The 16,323-nt window shown below is 39.1% G+C and overlaps 1 protein-coding gene across 8 annotated transcripts in view; it reads right to left on the bottom strand.

Moving 5' to 3' along the window:
* LOC140494648 (protein unc-13 homolog A-like) overlaps nucleotides 1–16,323 on the bottom strand; it is a 425,496-nt gene that overhangs the window by 17,206 nt on the left and 391,967 nt on the right. For 5 of the 8 annotated variants that reach the window (XM_072594058.1, XM_072594057.1, XM_072594065.1 and 2 more), the window contains 3 exons: nucleotides 10,058–10,205; nucleotides 1,484–1,540; nucleotides 649–741 (listed from right to left, as the gene is read on the bottom strand). In XM_072594058.1, the coding sequence (XP_072450159.1) occupies nucleotides 649–741; nucleotides 1,484–1,540; nucleotides 10,058–10,205 (298 nt within the window). The remainder of the gene's footprint in view (nucleotides 1–648; nucleotides 742–1,483; nucleotides 1,541–10,057; nucleotides 10,206–16,323) is intronic. The other 3 variants (XM_072594062.1, XM_072594061.1, XM_072594064.1) reach the window with 1 other exon arrangement.

Genomic DNA, 16,323 nt, shown 5'->3' with positions numbered 1-16,323 from the left:
ATAGAAGCAGGAGTAAGCCAATTCAATCCCACAATGTTTCTGTTATTCAACTTCATTATGGCAGATCTTCTCCCTCAGTGCCATTTCCTGCATTATCCCTATATCTTTGGCTTTTATTATCTAGGAAATTCACTGTCTCTTTACACTGAATACTTCCTTGCAATATGCTATTTATTGATTCAAAATTTTACCTCAGCTATTATAAATATTCTTCCTGCATAAAGTCTGAGGAAATAACCAAGACAGCACAATTCTTGCAGTTTCCCAGCACCATATTGATATACTGCCTTCAACACATGGAGAGCTGATGGGTTCTAAGATTTTCCAGTTGCAGTTTTGTCAGACAGATATTTTAGATCTAAACAGAGAAAAGCTGTACTCTAAACAATAGATACGTTTCCACAATCTAGCTCTAATCAACAATGATTGCAAGTATTGTCAAACATGTTAATGGCATAACACACAATACAGTTTGTATTCATTTAATTAGTCTACAAGATTCTAATTTCACTCTGAAAGGCAACTCCCATAGTACTTGGATTTTACATTTGTAGTAATTCTACTTGTTAAGATATTTGGAGGATGCAGGTTTTAATCTTATATCCATAACTTGTGAAATTATATTACAGTTAGTTCATTCTAACCAACCTTTAACTGTGATCTTGTGTTCTCCGGTTCCTGGATGAGTGAAAAGTTCCACATGGATGGACACTTCTCCGACTGGATCATCCACACCAGATCCTATGGATTAATAGATTTAAAATCTAAAGATCACTTAATGATGATCAACTTTACACAGCATTCAGTACAAGACTCACTATATGCGAAGTGAGCCCCAGTAAAGGGCTTAATTTAGTAATAGAGCAGTTCAATAAGTCACATGCTTAAACTCATCCCAATTGAAATACCTTTCCTCCCCAATTATCCCAGTGCAAGCAAATTTTCAGCCATTATCAATGCCACTGGTTCTGCTCAGAGTTTGATGCAATTACAAATAACAGACACCAGTCTACATTCGAATCTGCATGACAAACGTAGTAATTCAGTTTGCTGGGAGTCAAATTACTGTTAAAATTATTTTAAACTTCGACAATAAATCCAAGTTGTGCTTAAACCAGTAGATTTTTAAGGACATGGTAGTGCTTCTGCTCCCCAGCAGATATTCCAACTTTTTTTCCTTTCTCCTTACAAACTGAATATATTATTTCAGAGGCAATTCCATTTCAGGCTCTTGCAAACACATTTCCTTTTAGCCAAATGAAAAGGTTATCTATTATCACAATTGTAACAAGCAACCCACTACTGTGTATTTTGATTTTTTTTCTGTAGGAAGCTGCATGCTACAAAAACATGCACAGGACTACTCAATTTGGGGGTTGAGTACTAGATTCTTGAAAGTTCCACTTTGACATCAGCTGAACAGTTGTTTCAAGCCCGGGCAATCTAATGCTGCCATTAGTGGCAACATTATGCTCAAACGTACCCTTTTCAGGATAAACCTCCTCGCTATGGGTAAACCTAATACCCTTCCCACCATGCACTGAGTTGTGAAATCAAAGCCAGACAGCAGGCGAAAATGAAAGGAAGAAGAAACTGAAGTGAGAATACATATAAGAGACAGACATAGCAGTTAACCTAACAAACATATTTAGACAAATGAATATTATCAGAAAAAAACAGTTCAGACACTCATAGGCTGCCAGCACTTAAGACAAAGATCTACAAAGGTCAAATGATAATGCTGAAAACCATTTCACATTTCTTGTTGGCAACTTTTAAGTCAAGATTATTGATTTGGTTCATGTGATCTTTGACTTGGACTATTAATAGGATGTTCAATCCAAACATTCTCTTATTAATGCTATGGATATTTAGCAGACTCAACAAATTAATAGATTGGCTGTTCTATAACTTTATTCAATTAAATATGCATTTTACATAGATTCACATCATAATCTCTCAAAAGGACATTTATACTTACTTGCTACTATCATACTTTATACTTTCAAAATAAAACACAAGCAGTTTGGCAGCAAGCATTGTGGATTGACTTTTCCAGATGTCCAATGTAAACACTAAATTTGAATTTTGGAGAAATTTGAATATTTTTGCATCAAAAAAGCATGAAATAAATGAAAGCAAATTTCTACATAAAATTTGTTCACATGTTCATTATTACATTACTATGTTTTAGCAAAAAACCTCAATTAATTAACATCCAAATCCATTTCAATTGTCAAATAAGGTGACCTTATTGATATTTAGCTGGGTCTAAGAATACTTTTTGTGTCTGTAATTCCTTCAGATTGAAGACTAAAAATGAACTGGGAACAAGTAAAGTTTATCTTTACAATAATTTCAAAGTCAACCTGTTAAGTTTTATTTCTTAATTCTTGGAACAAATTGCTTTTTTTTTGCCCCTTCTTGCTCTCTGGTTAACAAATTCTAACATTAAGTTGCAAAATTTGGTCAAGATCAACTTTTAAAGCATTGACATTTGACCTTTAAACACATTACAAATTAGGACAAAAGATTATACATTGTGTAAGAAGACATTACAGTATGTTTTTGTTACAGTAATGACATGTAAGCAATGGCATACTAACATGATTATCTCCAATAAATTTTTGCTTCACTTTTATGTCCAGCATCTATCTTTTGATGATTAATTCCTCAGAAATGTTATCATCTTACAATCAGTTGAAATACTATCTTTTTACAAGGAAAAATTTCAGTTTACAAGTTGGGAAATTTCTATTAATCTCCCCTGAAGTGTCAATTAAAAGCCATTAAATTTGTGCGGTATGGTATCTTGGGTTGAGGTGTAACCTCCATTTCTTGTAACAGCATCCAAAGATGACCTTTCAACTTAACAGCAATTAATTTGTATCAAGGGTATCTACAATAGTTCACAGTCAGAAACCACCAGGCTCCACATCTTCATTGAAGATATCCAGTCCTATCTAAGTAGTACCTCTCCCATCCCCTCCATTTTCTAATTGGTTACGCTGGTTATCTGACATCCAATCCTGGATGAGCAGACATTTTATTCGATTAAATACTGAGAATAATTAAGTCATTATCTTCAGAATATTACAACAAACTTTCTCTCCTACCATCAACTCTATCCCTCTCCCTGGACTGAGATTAAGATGGACCTTATGCAACTTAGATGTGATAGCAAGAGGAACTTCTGATCACAAACACTCCATGACCAAAATTGCTTACTTACATCTCTGTAACATTGTCTATTTCCACTGTACAACTCATCTATTGCTGAAACTGTTGGTCAGTCTTTGCTACCTCAAGACTTTATTAGAATGTTCTCTTGGCTGGCTTCCTGTCTCCATCCTATATAAACTTAACACATAAACTCTCTTTATTATACTTGACGTCACGCTTCACCCTAATGCAGAGTGACTTAGGTTGACTCCTGGTCTAACAGTGCCTTGATTTTAAAATGTTCATAGTGAGTTTCAAACCCCTTTACAGTCTCTCTCCATTTTTTCTGTAACCTCCTTCAGCATACAACCTTTTGAGACAACATTCAGATTCTAGTATTTTTCACATTCTCTATTCCATAAACTCCTCCACTGATTAGTGTTTTCAATTGCCTAAGCCTTAGGATCTTGAATTCCTCCTATTGTCTACACTTTGGAAATTTCAGCCAGTTTATGTATTAAAAACACATTATCCAAGTGCTTATTGGTGAGGTGAACAAAGGGACTCAGTTTGTAGTTCAAATTCCATCAATATTTCCTCTTTATATAGCTCTGTTTGAAAGATAATATTAACCACAATGATCCACATGTTTGAGCTAGGCCATTGGAATCTCTTTCCTCTCTGATGGCTCTCTTCCATGAAGGTGAGTCTTGCAGGTCAAGGTGGATCTTCTCCTGGGTCTTGGGTTGCTGTATGGTTTTCTGTCCTGAGTCTTGCTGTGGGTCTTCGCTGATGGGGGTGGCTTCCAGGTGTATGCTTTTATCTCCCTTCACCCCAGATATTCCTGAAGGTTCTGTGGCCTTTGGTCAATGGGGTTATGAGTGGACTGCAAAGCATCCAATGAGGTTGCGCCAACACCCTCACTTGTTGCCATGTCAGGCAAGTATAGATTGTACATCTTAAGGTATTGGCTGGAGGACAAGGTGCTAGCAAGTCTGATGATACTTCTCCAAAACACAACCATTGGGCTGAATGTAATTGGTTCCCCTCAAACTTTTGTGATCTCTTTGACCTTGGTTTCCACTGTTCTCTGAAGCTGATAACTGCTGGCTGCTATTTTTTTCCAGTGTGGCCAATTTTCTGACAGGTCCAATTTTATCGGATGTGATTCAATTAAGAATGTCCATTTTTGGGCTGGTGGTCGCTTGACTACACTCCCCGCCTTGCTTTATCCTCTTTTGGATGTTTATCTACCTACATATCTTGCATACACCTTTTTGTGGCTGGTTTCAAACCTCCTTGTTGACATTCCTGCAAAGCTCATATACAAACACACTTCTGTTAGTTCAAATATCGCTATAGTCTTGCTGCATTTTACTGCATCATTCAAGACTCCACTTCCATCTATTGGGCAAACTTAATTCCAATCTCTCTTTTTAATGTATAAAGCTCTATCAAAATAAGTGAATTGAGGTCAAAACAACACAATACAGGTAGTTAACAGCTTCAAGAATTATGATTAAGAGGTGATCAGTAAGTGGAGTTTTGTTCTGTTTGATCAAACTCTATTCGATTGTTAGTTTTAATAGGAATTAAGAAAATATACTTATTTTCCAAATTTAGTAATTTAGTTCAGTTTAGTCAAAACTGAATTGAGTGTTTACAAAATAATTATAATTTAAACTAATGTTTGGACATTTACAAAACTGGAGAAAGACTATCCGAACTGTTGCAACCACCATTTAAAGATTTCAATATATAAAGTTTCTTAAGTCTGTAATTATAATGTGCTTGTTATTAATTCAAATATTTTATGCTTTACTGTAAATAAAGCGTGGCTTTGTGTGTTTGAGTATCACTATCAGGGTCAGCCTCCACTGTCTTGAACTGTTGCTGTTCATGTGCTGAGGGAGAAAGTTCCAGGATTTTGAATCAGCAACAGTGAAGCAACCCTTATATTCCAAGTCTGGATGATGAGCAACTTGAAAGAAAACTTGCAAGTGGTGGTGTTTCCAGTACCTACTGTCCTTGTTCCTTCAGGTGATAGAGGTCATGGATTTGGAAGCTACCGCCTTACCGGGTTGCTGCAATGAACCTTGTAGATGTCACAGTACATTATTAGAGGGAGGGATATTTAAGGTATCAGATGGGTTGCTGTTAGGCTGGGTTGCTTTGTCCTGGGTGGTGTTGAGCTTGGGTATTGTTGGATTTATATTCATCTAAGCAACTGGAGGTTTCCAATTATAATCCTGATTTTTTTGCTTTGGTGATTTGGACTAATGTAGTAATGAGATCTGGAGCTAAATAAGTGGCCCTAGTGGAACCCAAACATGTACTCGAGAGCAGCATCAGTGAATAGGTGCCAGTTGATGGCATTGTTGGCCATGCCTTCCATTGTTTTGCTGCTGATTGAGTGTGTATTAATAGGTAAGCAATTGGCTGGATCAAAATCATCCTTTTTTAGACAGGGTGTACAGGACAATTTTCCACATTGTCAGATAGATGTTGGCGTCCTAGCTGTATCTTGGATATGGTCCTGGTTAGTTCTGGAGCTCAAGTCTTCAGTAATATAACCTGAATGTTGAGGGCCTATAAGCTTACTGTGTCTAGTGTTAACTACTTCTCTATCATGTTGAGTGAGTGCATTGAGTTGTATAAAGATGGCCATCTGTGGTCTTGGTGACCTTAGGACGAAGAAGAGATGGATCATCCAATTCCACTATTTAGAATTAGTCCCGTGTTAGTTTTACAAGATTGACAGAGTGGTGAGGTAGTGATAAGCGAACACAGATGGTGGGTACGACCTGGTTGGAGGAATGAATCCAGTTGATAACTGGAAGGAATGGAAGGGTGGAGGGGGGCTGGAAAAGGACTTGTGGGATGGAAAGGGAGGCTATTTGAAATTGGAGAACTCGGCTGTTGTCATCTCCAGGCTGTAGTCTGCCCAGGTGGAAGATAAGGTGGTGTTCCTCCAATTTGCAGTCTGATTCATCGTGGCAATGGAGAAGTCTGAGGATGGACATGTCAGAGGGGGAATGGAAAGGGGAATTGAAATAAACGTTGACTGGGAGGTCAGGGTGGCCTGGCTGAGATGTTTGGTGAAATGTACCCTTTAATTTTAAGTTTCCTCTGTCATTGCCCATTCCTTCCATTAACCAAGTGGCTTCATTCCTCCCATTGGCCAACCCAGTTATACTCACCACCTGTTTTCACCTATTACTACCTCACCAATCTGCCCCTCTCCCCACCCAAAACACCCTCCCCATCCTCTTTTCCCCCCCCCCCCCCCTTATCTGCAGCTCCCCCTACTCCCACCTCCATTCATAATGAAGGGTTATATCTGTAATGTTGACTTCTCCACCTCCTGATGCTGCCTGGCTTGCTGTGTTCTTCCAGCCTCCTGCTTGTCTACCTTTGATTCCAGCATCTGCAGTTTTGTCTCTACCTCAGTACTGTTCCTAGCATGTTCTCCTATGTTCTTCACTAAACAGGTTTGATCCCGATCTAAATGGTAATGAGAGAACAAGGAATATTCTAGCTCATGAGGTTAATGGGTGCCCAATTTTGAGCTGCAAAATCTATTCCAAATCTGTTCCATTTAGCATGGCTATAGCAGAAGTCCTCAATGTTAAAATGTGACTTCATTTCCATACTAACTATGAGGCATCTCTAATACCGTCAAGAACAGTTGCATTTGTGATGGGTAGAGTGGTGAAGGTGAGGACCAGAAGGTAACTCACTCTGGTTTATTCCCTTGCTACTTGCCACAGGCCCAGTTTGGCAGCTATTTCTATTAGGTCAAGGCCATACAGCAGAGTATGGGTGCAACCAAACCACTCTTGGTCATCTTCAAATGAAATCACCACTCACAACATTCTCTGGCATTGCTACCCTCAGTTTAACATGGAGCAGCAACGATCCATCATTTGAGGGAGGGTATGGGAGGTAATTAACCAGTTTTCTTGCCCATGTTTGACCTCCTGCCATGAGAAAATATGAAATCCAAACTGCTCTGGACCCAATCAGACACCCCTTCACACAGGATCTGATCTGACCATTCAAACTATCTGAATCTGAACATCTCCCATCCTGCTAGAACTCCTTTGGACATGCAATGCTCTGTCATTGGATTCAACACTACATTCCCTAATTTGACACAGACCTGAACTATCCATCCAATGCCTCCTGATCCACAAGACCACCCCCTTCATCTGACCACTCCCCAGAGCTACCCATAAGCACTCATCCACGTACCTACCACTCTCCTTATCTACCTGGCACCTTACTTCATCACTGACCATACACTCCATCCCCATTTGTCTACCATCTTAAACCCCACAAGCTATTGATACCTCTAACTCCTCAGCCACCTGGCAGCCTTCCCCCATCACTCATTTACATTAAATGTTTACATTCTTTTTGCTGTTGTCAGGACCTTTTTAATCTTGGAATATGACAGCTAATATTTTTTTAAAAATGCATGGTTTCAATGCCAGTATACACAGTATGGGCGGCACGGTGGCACAGTGGTTAGCACTGCTGCCTTACAGTGCCAGAGACCTGGGTTCAATTCCCGCCTCAGGGGACTGACTGTGTGGAGTTTGCACGTTCTCCCTGTGTCTGCGTGGGTTTCCTCCAGGTGCTCAGGTTTCCTCCCACAGTCCAAAGATGTGCAGGCCAGGTGAATTGGCCATAGGTAAGGGGTAAATGTAGGGGCATGAGTGGGTTGCGCTTCAGCGGGGCGGTGTGGACTTGTTGGGCCGAAGGGCCTGTTTCCACACTGTAAGTAATCTAATCACTGGTTGTGGATTCCTAGTCTGGCTAGACTACATCAGTTGGGAAGGCTCCTGGCTCAAACATTCGTACAGAAATTTCTTCAAAGATAGTGCATTTCTCTTGTCCAATGCAGGTTGGAAATAAGGCTTTCAACTTTGGATGATCTGGGTCATGAGGTAACAAAATAAAGGAACTACATTGCTGCTCAGCTGAGTATCTTCCATTGCTCTCAGCTTCAGCAAAACTATGTTACCAAGTGTTAATGACACATGGCTGCAGTGAAAATGAGTTGTGCCAAGTCTAGCCAAAATAACAAGATACTCTGTTATTTTGTTTACTTGTTGGTGAATTTCTACAGGTCACCTCTAAGGGGTGGATTAGTTGACATACAGTGAATACCAACTGATTTGCAGTGCACTGAGAGATTTCACTCAATCTACGGATTAAACACTCAAATTAAAGCAAAGTACTGCAGATGCTGGAAATCTGAAACAAAACCATGAAGTGCTGAAGAAGAGGTCTTGAGCAAAGTCATACTAGCCCCAAAATGTTTACTGTTTCCTGTCTCCTCAGATGCTGCCAGACCTGCTGATTTTCTCTTTTTTTTATTTCATGATCTGTGGATTAGCTTGCAGTGATAGTCACTGAAATATTTATGGAACTGCCACTAACATGCAAACACAAATTCATTTTTTTTTTGTTCCCAAAAATATCTGCCTTTCCAATCACTGGACTTCTAAATTTTGCTATCTGAACACTTAAGTTTTCTAAATAATTATGATATTTTTAAAATGACATAACCTTAATTATGTGTGGTCTAATGTCTGTTAAACAGCAAAAATGTATGATTTGAACACATTGCATATTATTTTAAGTCCTTAGAATATTGAAGCAATTAATTGATATTAACAATCTTGCCTTGCATTGACAAAGTAATCCAGGGATGGGGTTTATTCAAATATCCTTCAAGATCTGTATCAATAGTCAATGTCTGGCTAAGAAATTATTTTCTAGTTATTAATAATCAGATGTTGAAATATATAAACCCCACAAGCTATTGCCTGTGTGCATTGCCTGAATGCATGAGTTCATGGTGGACTTTGTATTTGTCAGTAATCAAATAAGTCTATTCAAAGAGTGCAATTTTGGATAGAAAGCTATACTCAAAGGTTAGCAAGATTACAATATATCTAGATACAAGTATTGAAAAACTAGAAACTTATCATTCAAATTATCATAAATATATTTGCACAATCAGGAAATGACTATGTTTGGAAGTAGTTGGTAGCTGAGCTATTTCTGCTTGTATCTACTCCCAGTCAACTATTTCCTATGAATACCTTACTTTTTAGAGCTTCTTTTCTCATGTTCACCAAATAAATACCAGATAAAAGATATAAAAAAGATTGCATAGTCTAATTAACTAACTGAAGTCTGTAAGTCAGAGTTTTCTCGAGCCGAATAACAGCATCATCAATGAAAGATTTGCCTTGATGAATAAATATTATTTATATACAGATTTGCTTTACAAAATAAATTAATTCCAACTCTACAAAATTGTTGGCAGTTGACTGTGTAATATATTCAAAAAACAGTTTTGCTTTTTCAGTTTTCTGTGGCATAACTGCATAGAATATAGTTGTTTCCTTTACAAACCACATTAGCATTTATGAAAATTTAATTATTTCCTAATTCAATTTAAAGTACTATTATAAAAATAAATACTTATAATTCTTGGATTCCTTTATTGTTTTAGGTTTGCAAACATTTCACTCAAATTACAAATATAAATCCCACCATTATGGTCTTGAGGAATATATCAATGCAACTATGTTTCAACCAAAGAAGGGTCAAAGCAGAAACCACAGACAAATCAACAACAGCAATTCAAGTAATTCTGGTGCTTATTTTATCTCAGTATATTTGTTTCTAGAATGGAGCATTTTAATATCCATTAATGTGGTCAGTTATAGTGAGCTTTCATAATAATTAGTTACTATAGCTGTTAAAAGTATCTAAATAGTACAGAACATGCAATAAAAATGAACTAAAACAATAAGACTGTTTGGAGGCTAACATACATCTAGCAGAGAAACAGATCAATTGAAACTGTACTTACCCTGAGATGACTGAGACTGGATAAATGTTTTAATAAGGGTGTCAGTAGCCTGGGTGTACAGTGACAGAGCATACCGTAGAGACTGCAGATCTGGGCTCTTTTCTAAAAAGGTCTTCTTCAGGCCAACTCCACCCGCATGGAAATATTGCTAAATCATTTAATACCTCAGTTAACTCAATGAATCTTACTGAATATCACAAACTTAAAGCTTAATATGATATATCAAATCAAGCTCAGGACAATTATTCTTTTTTGTCAACATGACTATTATCTATATTACAAAAGCCATCTGAGCTGTAATGATGAAAATGAAGTCGATCACAATTTTTCAGAAAGATTAGATAAACACTGAAATATCATTAACAATGAGCGAGAAATAAATTTACAGTAAACAGCTGCAATGTGGAGTTGTACGTGAACAAGGCAAATGATTCAAATGGATTCCTTTGCAGCTTCTCTCTAGATAATCTATATTAAAATTGTTAGCTTCTTGTATGTTGTATGAAAATCTATTATAATTTGAAATGCTCCTTTTAATTCTCCATCTCAATCCATTATACTTTCTCTCAAGAGCCACTTCCAACTATTCTCCCATAATCTCTCCCTCTACATAAACTCCCTTGCCTATTTCACAGCTACTCTTATTGTGCCAGTCACGGATAAAACCAATTCTGATTACTTGCTCCAGCCTTTAATATTATCATGGCACTGTTCCTACCTTTTCCCCATACCCTTTGATCCCTTTAGCCCTAACAACCATATCTAACTCCTTCTTGAAAACATCCAATGTTTTGGCCTCAACCACATTCTACTACGGATAATTCCACAGGCTCATCATTGTCTGGGTGAAGAAATTTCTCCTCATTCAATCCTAAATGGCATACCCTGTATCCTTAGACTATAATCCCTGCTTCTGGACTCCCCATTCATCATGGATAATTTTCCCGTGTTTATCCTGTCTAGTCCTATTGGAATTTTACAGGTTTCTAGGAGATTCTTCCCACTCCCGCCACTTTAAACTTCACCAAACCAGTCTTTCTTCATACATCAGTCCTGCCATCCCATGCATCAGTTTGGTAAGCCTTCATTGCATGTCCTCCATATGCAGTATATCCTTCTTCCGATGACGAGACCAAAACTGAACACGATATTCCAGCTGTGGTCTCACCAAAGCTCTATGCAAGGTCCCTTACATCTTCAACTACCATATTTCTCCTCCCTGTTCCCAATATTACTTCCCCTAATTTCACTCTGGAAGAAAAAACCTTTCCCAATTCATCCACACCTGTAACTTCAAAATTCCAGTTATCTAGTCTTTGGCCCTCTGTTCACCATTGATGCCAGAGAGTCCATGAAAACAATTTATTGGTTTCAACCTTGTAAGAATTTCACCTTTTGCTCCTTTAAATCCAAGGATGAAAAACTGAAAGTTTCTGGCAAAAATCGGTTTAGCCATTCATTAGCAGCCGTGGTTGGACTGCATTAAACATCAGCTCCTCCTTTCATCTCGCAAAACTGCTCACCCAGGGTCACTGCAAATTGCAAAATTAACTTTGGATTCTCTTCATTACAAACTGTCTCGTTAATTTTCTGAGCTGCCTTCACCTCGAAGAACTTCTAAGATTGCCACAATTGCTGTGAAATTCTTTCCCCAAACTTCTGCAGGTCTCTTTTCTTTAAGATACTCTTTAAATCTGACCTCTTACTAAAACTGGTGAGGTTTGGTGTCAAATTTACCTTGACAGTTCTCCTGTCATGCTCTTTGGCATGTTTTATTCAGTTTACAGTTGTATAAAAATGCAAGTTATTGTCATTTCAAAGCAAGTAAATGGCATAAATATGGGAAGTTAGATAGGCTATTTCTAGGAGCTGAGAGACCAAGAAGAAAGGGTCATAGGCATATGATTAAATGTAGGAGATATAGAACAATCGGAAGTAATTTCTTCACAGGATTGAAAGATACTGAAACTCAATTCCAGGATTAATATTGAGATAGAATCATGGTAACATTCAGAGAGAGATTGGAAAGATTGATAATAGAAAAGGGGTTGAAGGAAAATGGAAGAAGGGGTAAATGTTAAGAGAACAATTGAGGATAGGGGTAAACATCAATGCAGATTACTTAGTTTGAAGAGTCTGTTTCCCTGTTCTAGTGTCTATTTAATTTGACTTCTACAATGAGGGCCTTTCAGTGGCATCACCAATTTTATCAGCCAGAGACTGTAAATATACACACAGTTCATAAAAGAGCATGAGGATTGGCAAGAGGTAATAAAGATTAGTAATTGATTGGTGAATCTGTTCATATTTATCTTTAAAAACTGGGGTAACTTACTACTAAAACCCTAATGTTACTCTTATTAGGAGAAAGTGAGGACTGCAGATGCTGGAGAGTGTGGTGCTGGAAAAGCACAGGTCTGGCAGCATCCAAGGAGCAGGAGAATCAACATTTCGGGCATAAGCCCTTCATCAGGAATGAGGCATTTTAGTCGTCGTAGCAGTAAGCTTTAATAACCATAGCGGAGTTTAATATAAGTAATAGGGTTTATTAATAAATTAAGGAAAATAAATTACACTTAGGGCTTATTAATTATGAAGCAATTAAGAAAAATAAATTAATTGACACATTTTTTAAAAAAAGGTAGGTTAGCTGATATACTGTAGCTGTAGGTGGGGAAAATTGAATATCAGCCAGATCCAAGATAACTACATTGACAGTTAAGTATCTGTGGCTCAAGGGGCAGTGAGCTCACAGTCAATGATATTGAGACTGAGCTACAGACTCTGCAGAGTATCACAAAGATTGAAAGTTAAGTGGACACTTTGTACCAGAAGGCAGTCATACATTTTAGGAAAAGGGCGAACCAGATTTAAGAGGTAAAAAGTAAAATCACTATATTCTTACTGGACCAATAAGGCTACTTACTCATTAGAGAGAGATGACTGGTGGTGGTTTAATCAGAGTGGAGGAGCTGGTGTTGGACTGGGGTGGGCAATGTTAAAAATCACACTGTTTATAGTCTAACAGGTTTATTTGGAAGCTGTTGGACTATAACCTGGTGTGAAATTTTTAACTTTAACCAGAGTGTCACTGCGCCTAAGGTGAGGGTACAGATTGAGGAGAGTCCTTCATGATGATCTCAGCCAGTGAGGGAATTTGAACACGCACTGCATTGCAAAACCAGCTGTCCAGCTAATTGAACTAACCCAATCCCCATTCAGTGCACAACTCAAAGATTAGGGCAGGAGAAATGAGTTGAGGTTAAGGTTCAAATGGCACTGGCACTAGGACTGAGATGGGCCAGACTTATTAGAACTATACTCAGAATGATAACCTGTTGAGTCATCTCAGGAGGATTGCAGATATTGTTTTAAACTGATTGGTGGGTTGGGGAGGGTTCAATTGACAGTAACTTTTTAAAAAAAAGAATAAATGAGAGAGCTCGAGGTCCAGAATAGTAGATTCAAAATTACTAACAATGGTAGACAGTCAAAATTTAAAGCTCCTGAGCTGAAAGCACACAGCATGGAACTCATTTTTCAAGGACAGCTCAGCAGAGGAATTGCAACCGGAAGTGTAAGTGCAGTGCACAGGAGGATGAGAGTAGACAGGACAGGGACAGAATTTCAGGGTCACAGGAATGTGCTGGCAGACAGCGAAGTGGTTTGAAGTGTGTCTACTTCAACGCTATAAGTATCCGAAATAAGGTAGGTGAGCTTGTAGCATGGTTAGGTACCTGGGACTTCGATGTTGTAGCCATTTCGGAGACATGGATAGAGAATGGTGAGGAATAGATGTTGCAGGTTCCAGGGTTTAGATCTTTCATTAAGAACAGGCAAGGTGGTAAAAGAGGGGGAGGCGTGGCCTTGTTAGTCAAGGATACTATAACGGTGGCTGAGAGAACTTTTTGATGAGGATTCTTCTACTGAGGTAGTGTGGACTGAGGTTAGAAACAGGAGAGGAGAGGTCACACTGCTTGGAGTTTTTTATAGGCCTCCGCAGAGTTCCAGGGAGGTAGAAGAGAAGATTAGCAACATTATTCTGGGCAGGAGTGAAAGGAACAGGGTGGTCATTATGGGGGACTTTAACTTCCCCAACATTGGAAATTCCCCAAGATTGGAAATGCTAGAACTCTAGCATCAGATGGATCAGTTGTTGTCCAATGTGTACAGGAGGGTTTCCTGACACAGTATGTCGAAGGACCGACAAGAGGGGAGGCCACGCTGGATCTGGTGCTTGGTAATGGTTTGATTTAGTTGTAGGTGAGCACTTTGGAGAGAGTGACCATCATTCAGTTACATTTATTTTGGTGATGGAAAGGGATAGATACATGCCTCAGGTCAAAAGTTATCGATGCGGCAAGGGCAATTATAATGTGATTAGGCAGGAATTAGGATGCATAGAATGGGGTAGCAAAATGCAGGGGATGCGGACAATGGAAATGTGGAGCTGGTTTAAGGAACAGATATTGCGTGTCCTTGATAGGTATGTCCCTGTCAGGCAGGGAGGAAGTGATAAGGTAAGGGAACCGTGGTTTACAACAGAACTTGCATCTCTTGTTACGAAGAAGAAGGAGGCTTATGTGTTGATGAGGCAAGATGGTTCAGATGAGACGATGGAGAGTTATAGATCAGCCAGGAAGGATTTAAAGAGAGAGTTAAGAAGAGCAAAGAGAGGACACGAGCAGTCTTTAGCAAATAGAATAAAGGAGAACCCTAAAGCTTTCTATAGGTATGTGAGGAATAAAAGGATGATTAGGGTAGGAATAGGGCCAATCAAAGACAGAAGTGGGAAGTTGAGTGTGGACCCTGTGGAGATCGGAGAGGTGTTAAATGAACATTTCTCATCAGTTTTCACTCTGGAAAAGGCAAATATTGTAGAGGAGAAGAATGAGCTATGAGATATTTGACTAGAAAGGATCGAGGTTAGTTACAAACAGGTGTTGTCAATTCTAGAAGGAGTGAAAGTAGACAAGTCCCCTGGACTGGATGGAATTTATCCGAGGATTCTCTGGGAAGCTAGGGGGGAGATAGCAGAGCCTTTGGCTTTGATATTTGAGTTGTCATTGTCTACAGGTTTGGTACCAGAGGACTGGCGGATTGCAAATGTTGTGACCTTGTTCAATAAGGGCAGTAGAGATGACCCAGGTAATTATAGACCAGTGAGCCTTACTTCTGTTGTAGGAAATGTTTGGGAAAGGTTTATAAGAGATAAGATTTATAGTCATCTAGCAAGCAACAATTTGATTTCAGAAAGTCAACATGGTTTCATCAAGGGCAGGTCGTGTCTCAAACCTGAATTTTTTGAGAAGGTGACCAAGCATGTAGATGAGGGTAGGGCAGTTGATGTGGTATACATGGACTTCAGTTAAGCCTTTGATAAGGTTCCACATGGTAGGCAGTTGGATAAAATGCAGAGGCATGGAATTGAGGGTGATTTAGCAGTTCGGATTAGAAACCGGCTTTCTGAAAGAAGGCAGCGAGTGGTGGTTAATGGAAAATATTCAGCCTGGAGTCCAGTTACTAGTAGTGTGCCACAGGGATCTGTTTGGGACCACTGCTGTTTGTCATTTTTATAAATGACTTAGACGCAGGCATAGGTGGATGGATTAGGAAATTTGCAGGCGACACTAAAGTTGGTGGAGTAGAGGACAGTGTGGAAGAATGTTACAGGTTGCAGGGGGACTTGGATAAGCTGCAGAATTGGGCTGAGAGGTGGCAAATGGAGTTCAATGCAGCTAAATGTGAGGTGATGCACTTTGGGAAGAATAACAGGAAGGCAGAGTACTGGGTCAATGGAAAGGTTCTTGGATGTGCAGAGGGATTTTGGAGTCCATGTACATAAATCCCTGAAAGTTGTCACCCAGGTGGATAGTGCTGTTAAGAAGGTATACGGTGTGTTAGGTTTCATTCGTAGAGGGGTTGAGTTCCGGAGCCGCAATATCATGCAGCAACTATACAAAACACTGGTGTGGCCACATTTGGGATATTGTGTACAGTTCTGGTCCTCGTATTTCGGGAAGGATGTGGAAGCATTGGAAAAGGTGCAGAGGAGATTTACCAGGATGTTGCCTGGTCTGGAGGCAAGGTCTTATGAGGAAAGGCTGAGAGACTTGAACCTATTCTTCTTGGCAAGAAGGCTAAGAGGGGATTTGATAGAGACATACAAGATGATCAGAGAGTTAGATAGGGTAGACAGTGAAAGTCTTTTTCCTAGGATGATATCAGCATGTACGAGGGGGCATAACTACAAATTGAGGAGTGAT

This window comes from Chiloscyllium punctatum, chromosome 24 (genome assembly GCF_047496795.1).
Source record: "Chiloscyllium punctatum isolate Juve2018m chromosome 24, sChiPun1.3, whole genome shotgun sequence".
NCBI lineage: Eukaryota > Metazoa > Chordata > Chondrichthyes > Orectolobiformes > Hemiscylliidae > Chiloscyllium > Chiloscyllium punctatum.
The sequence above is the reverse complement of the archived record's forward strand: the minus strand, read 5'-3'. Positions and strand labels throughout refer to the sequence as shown.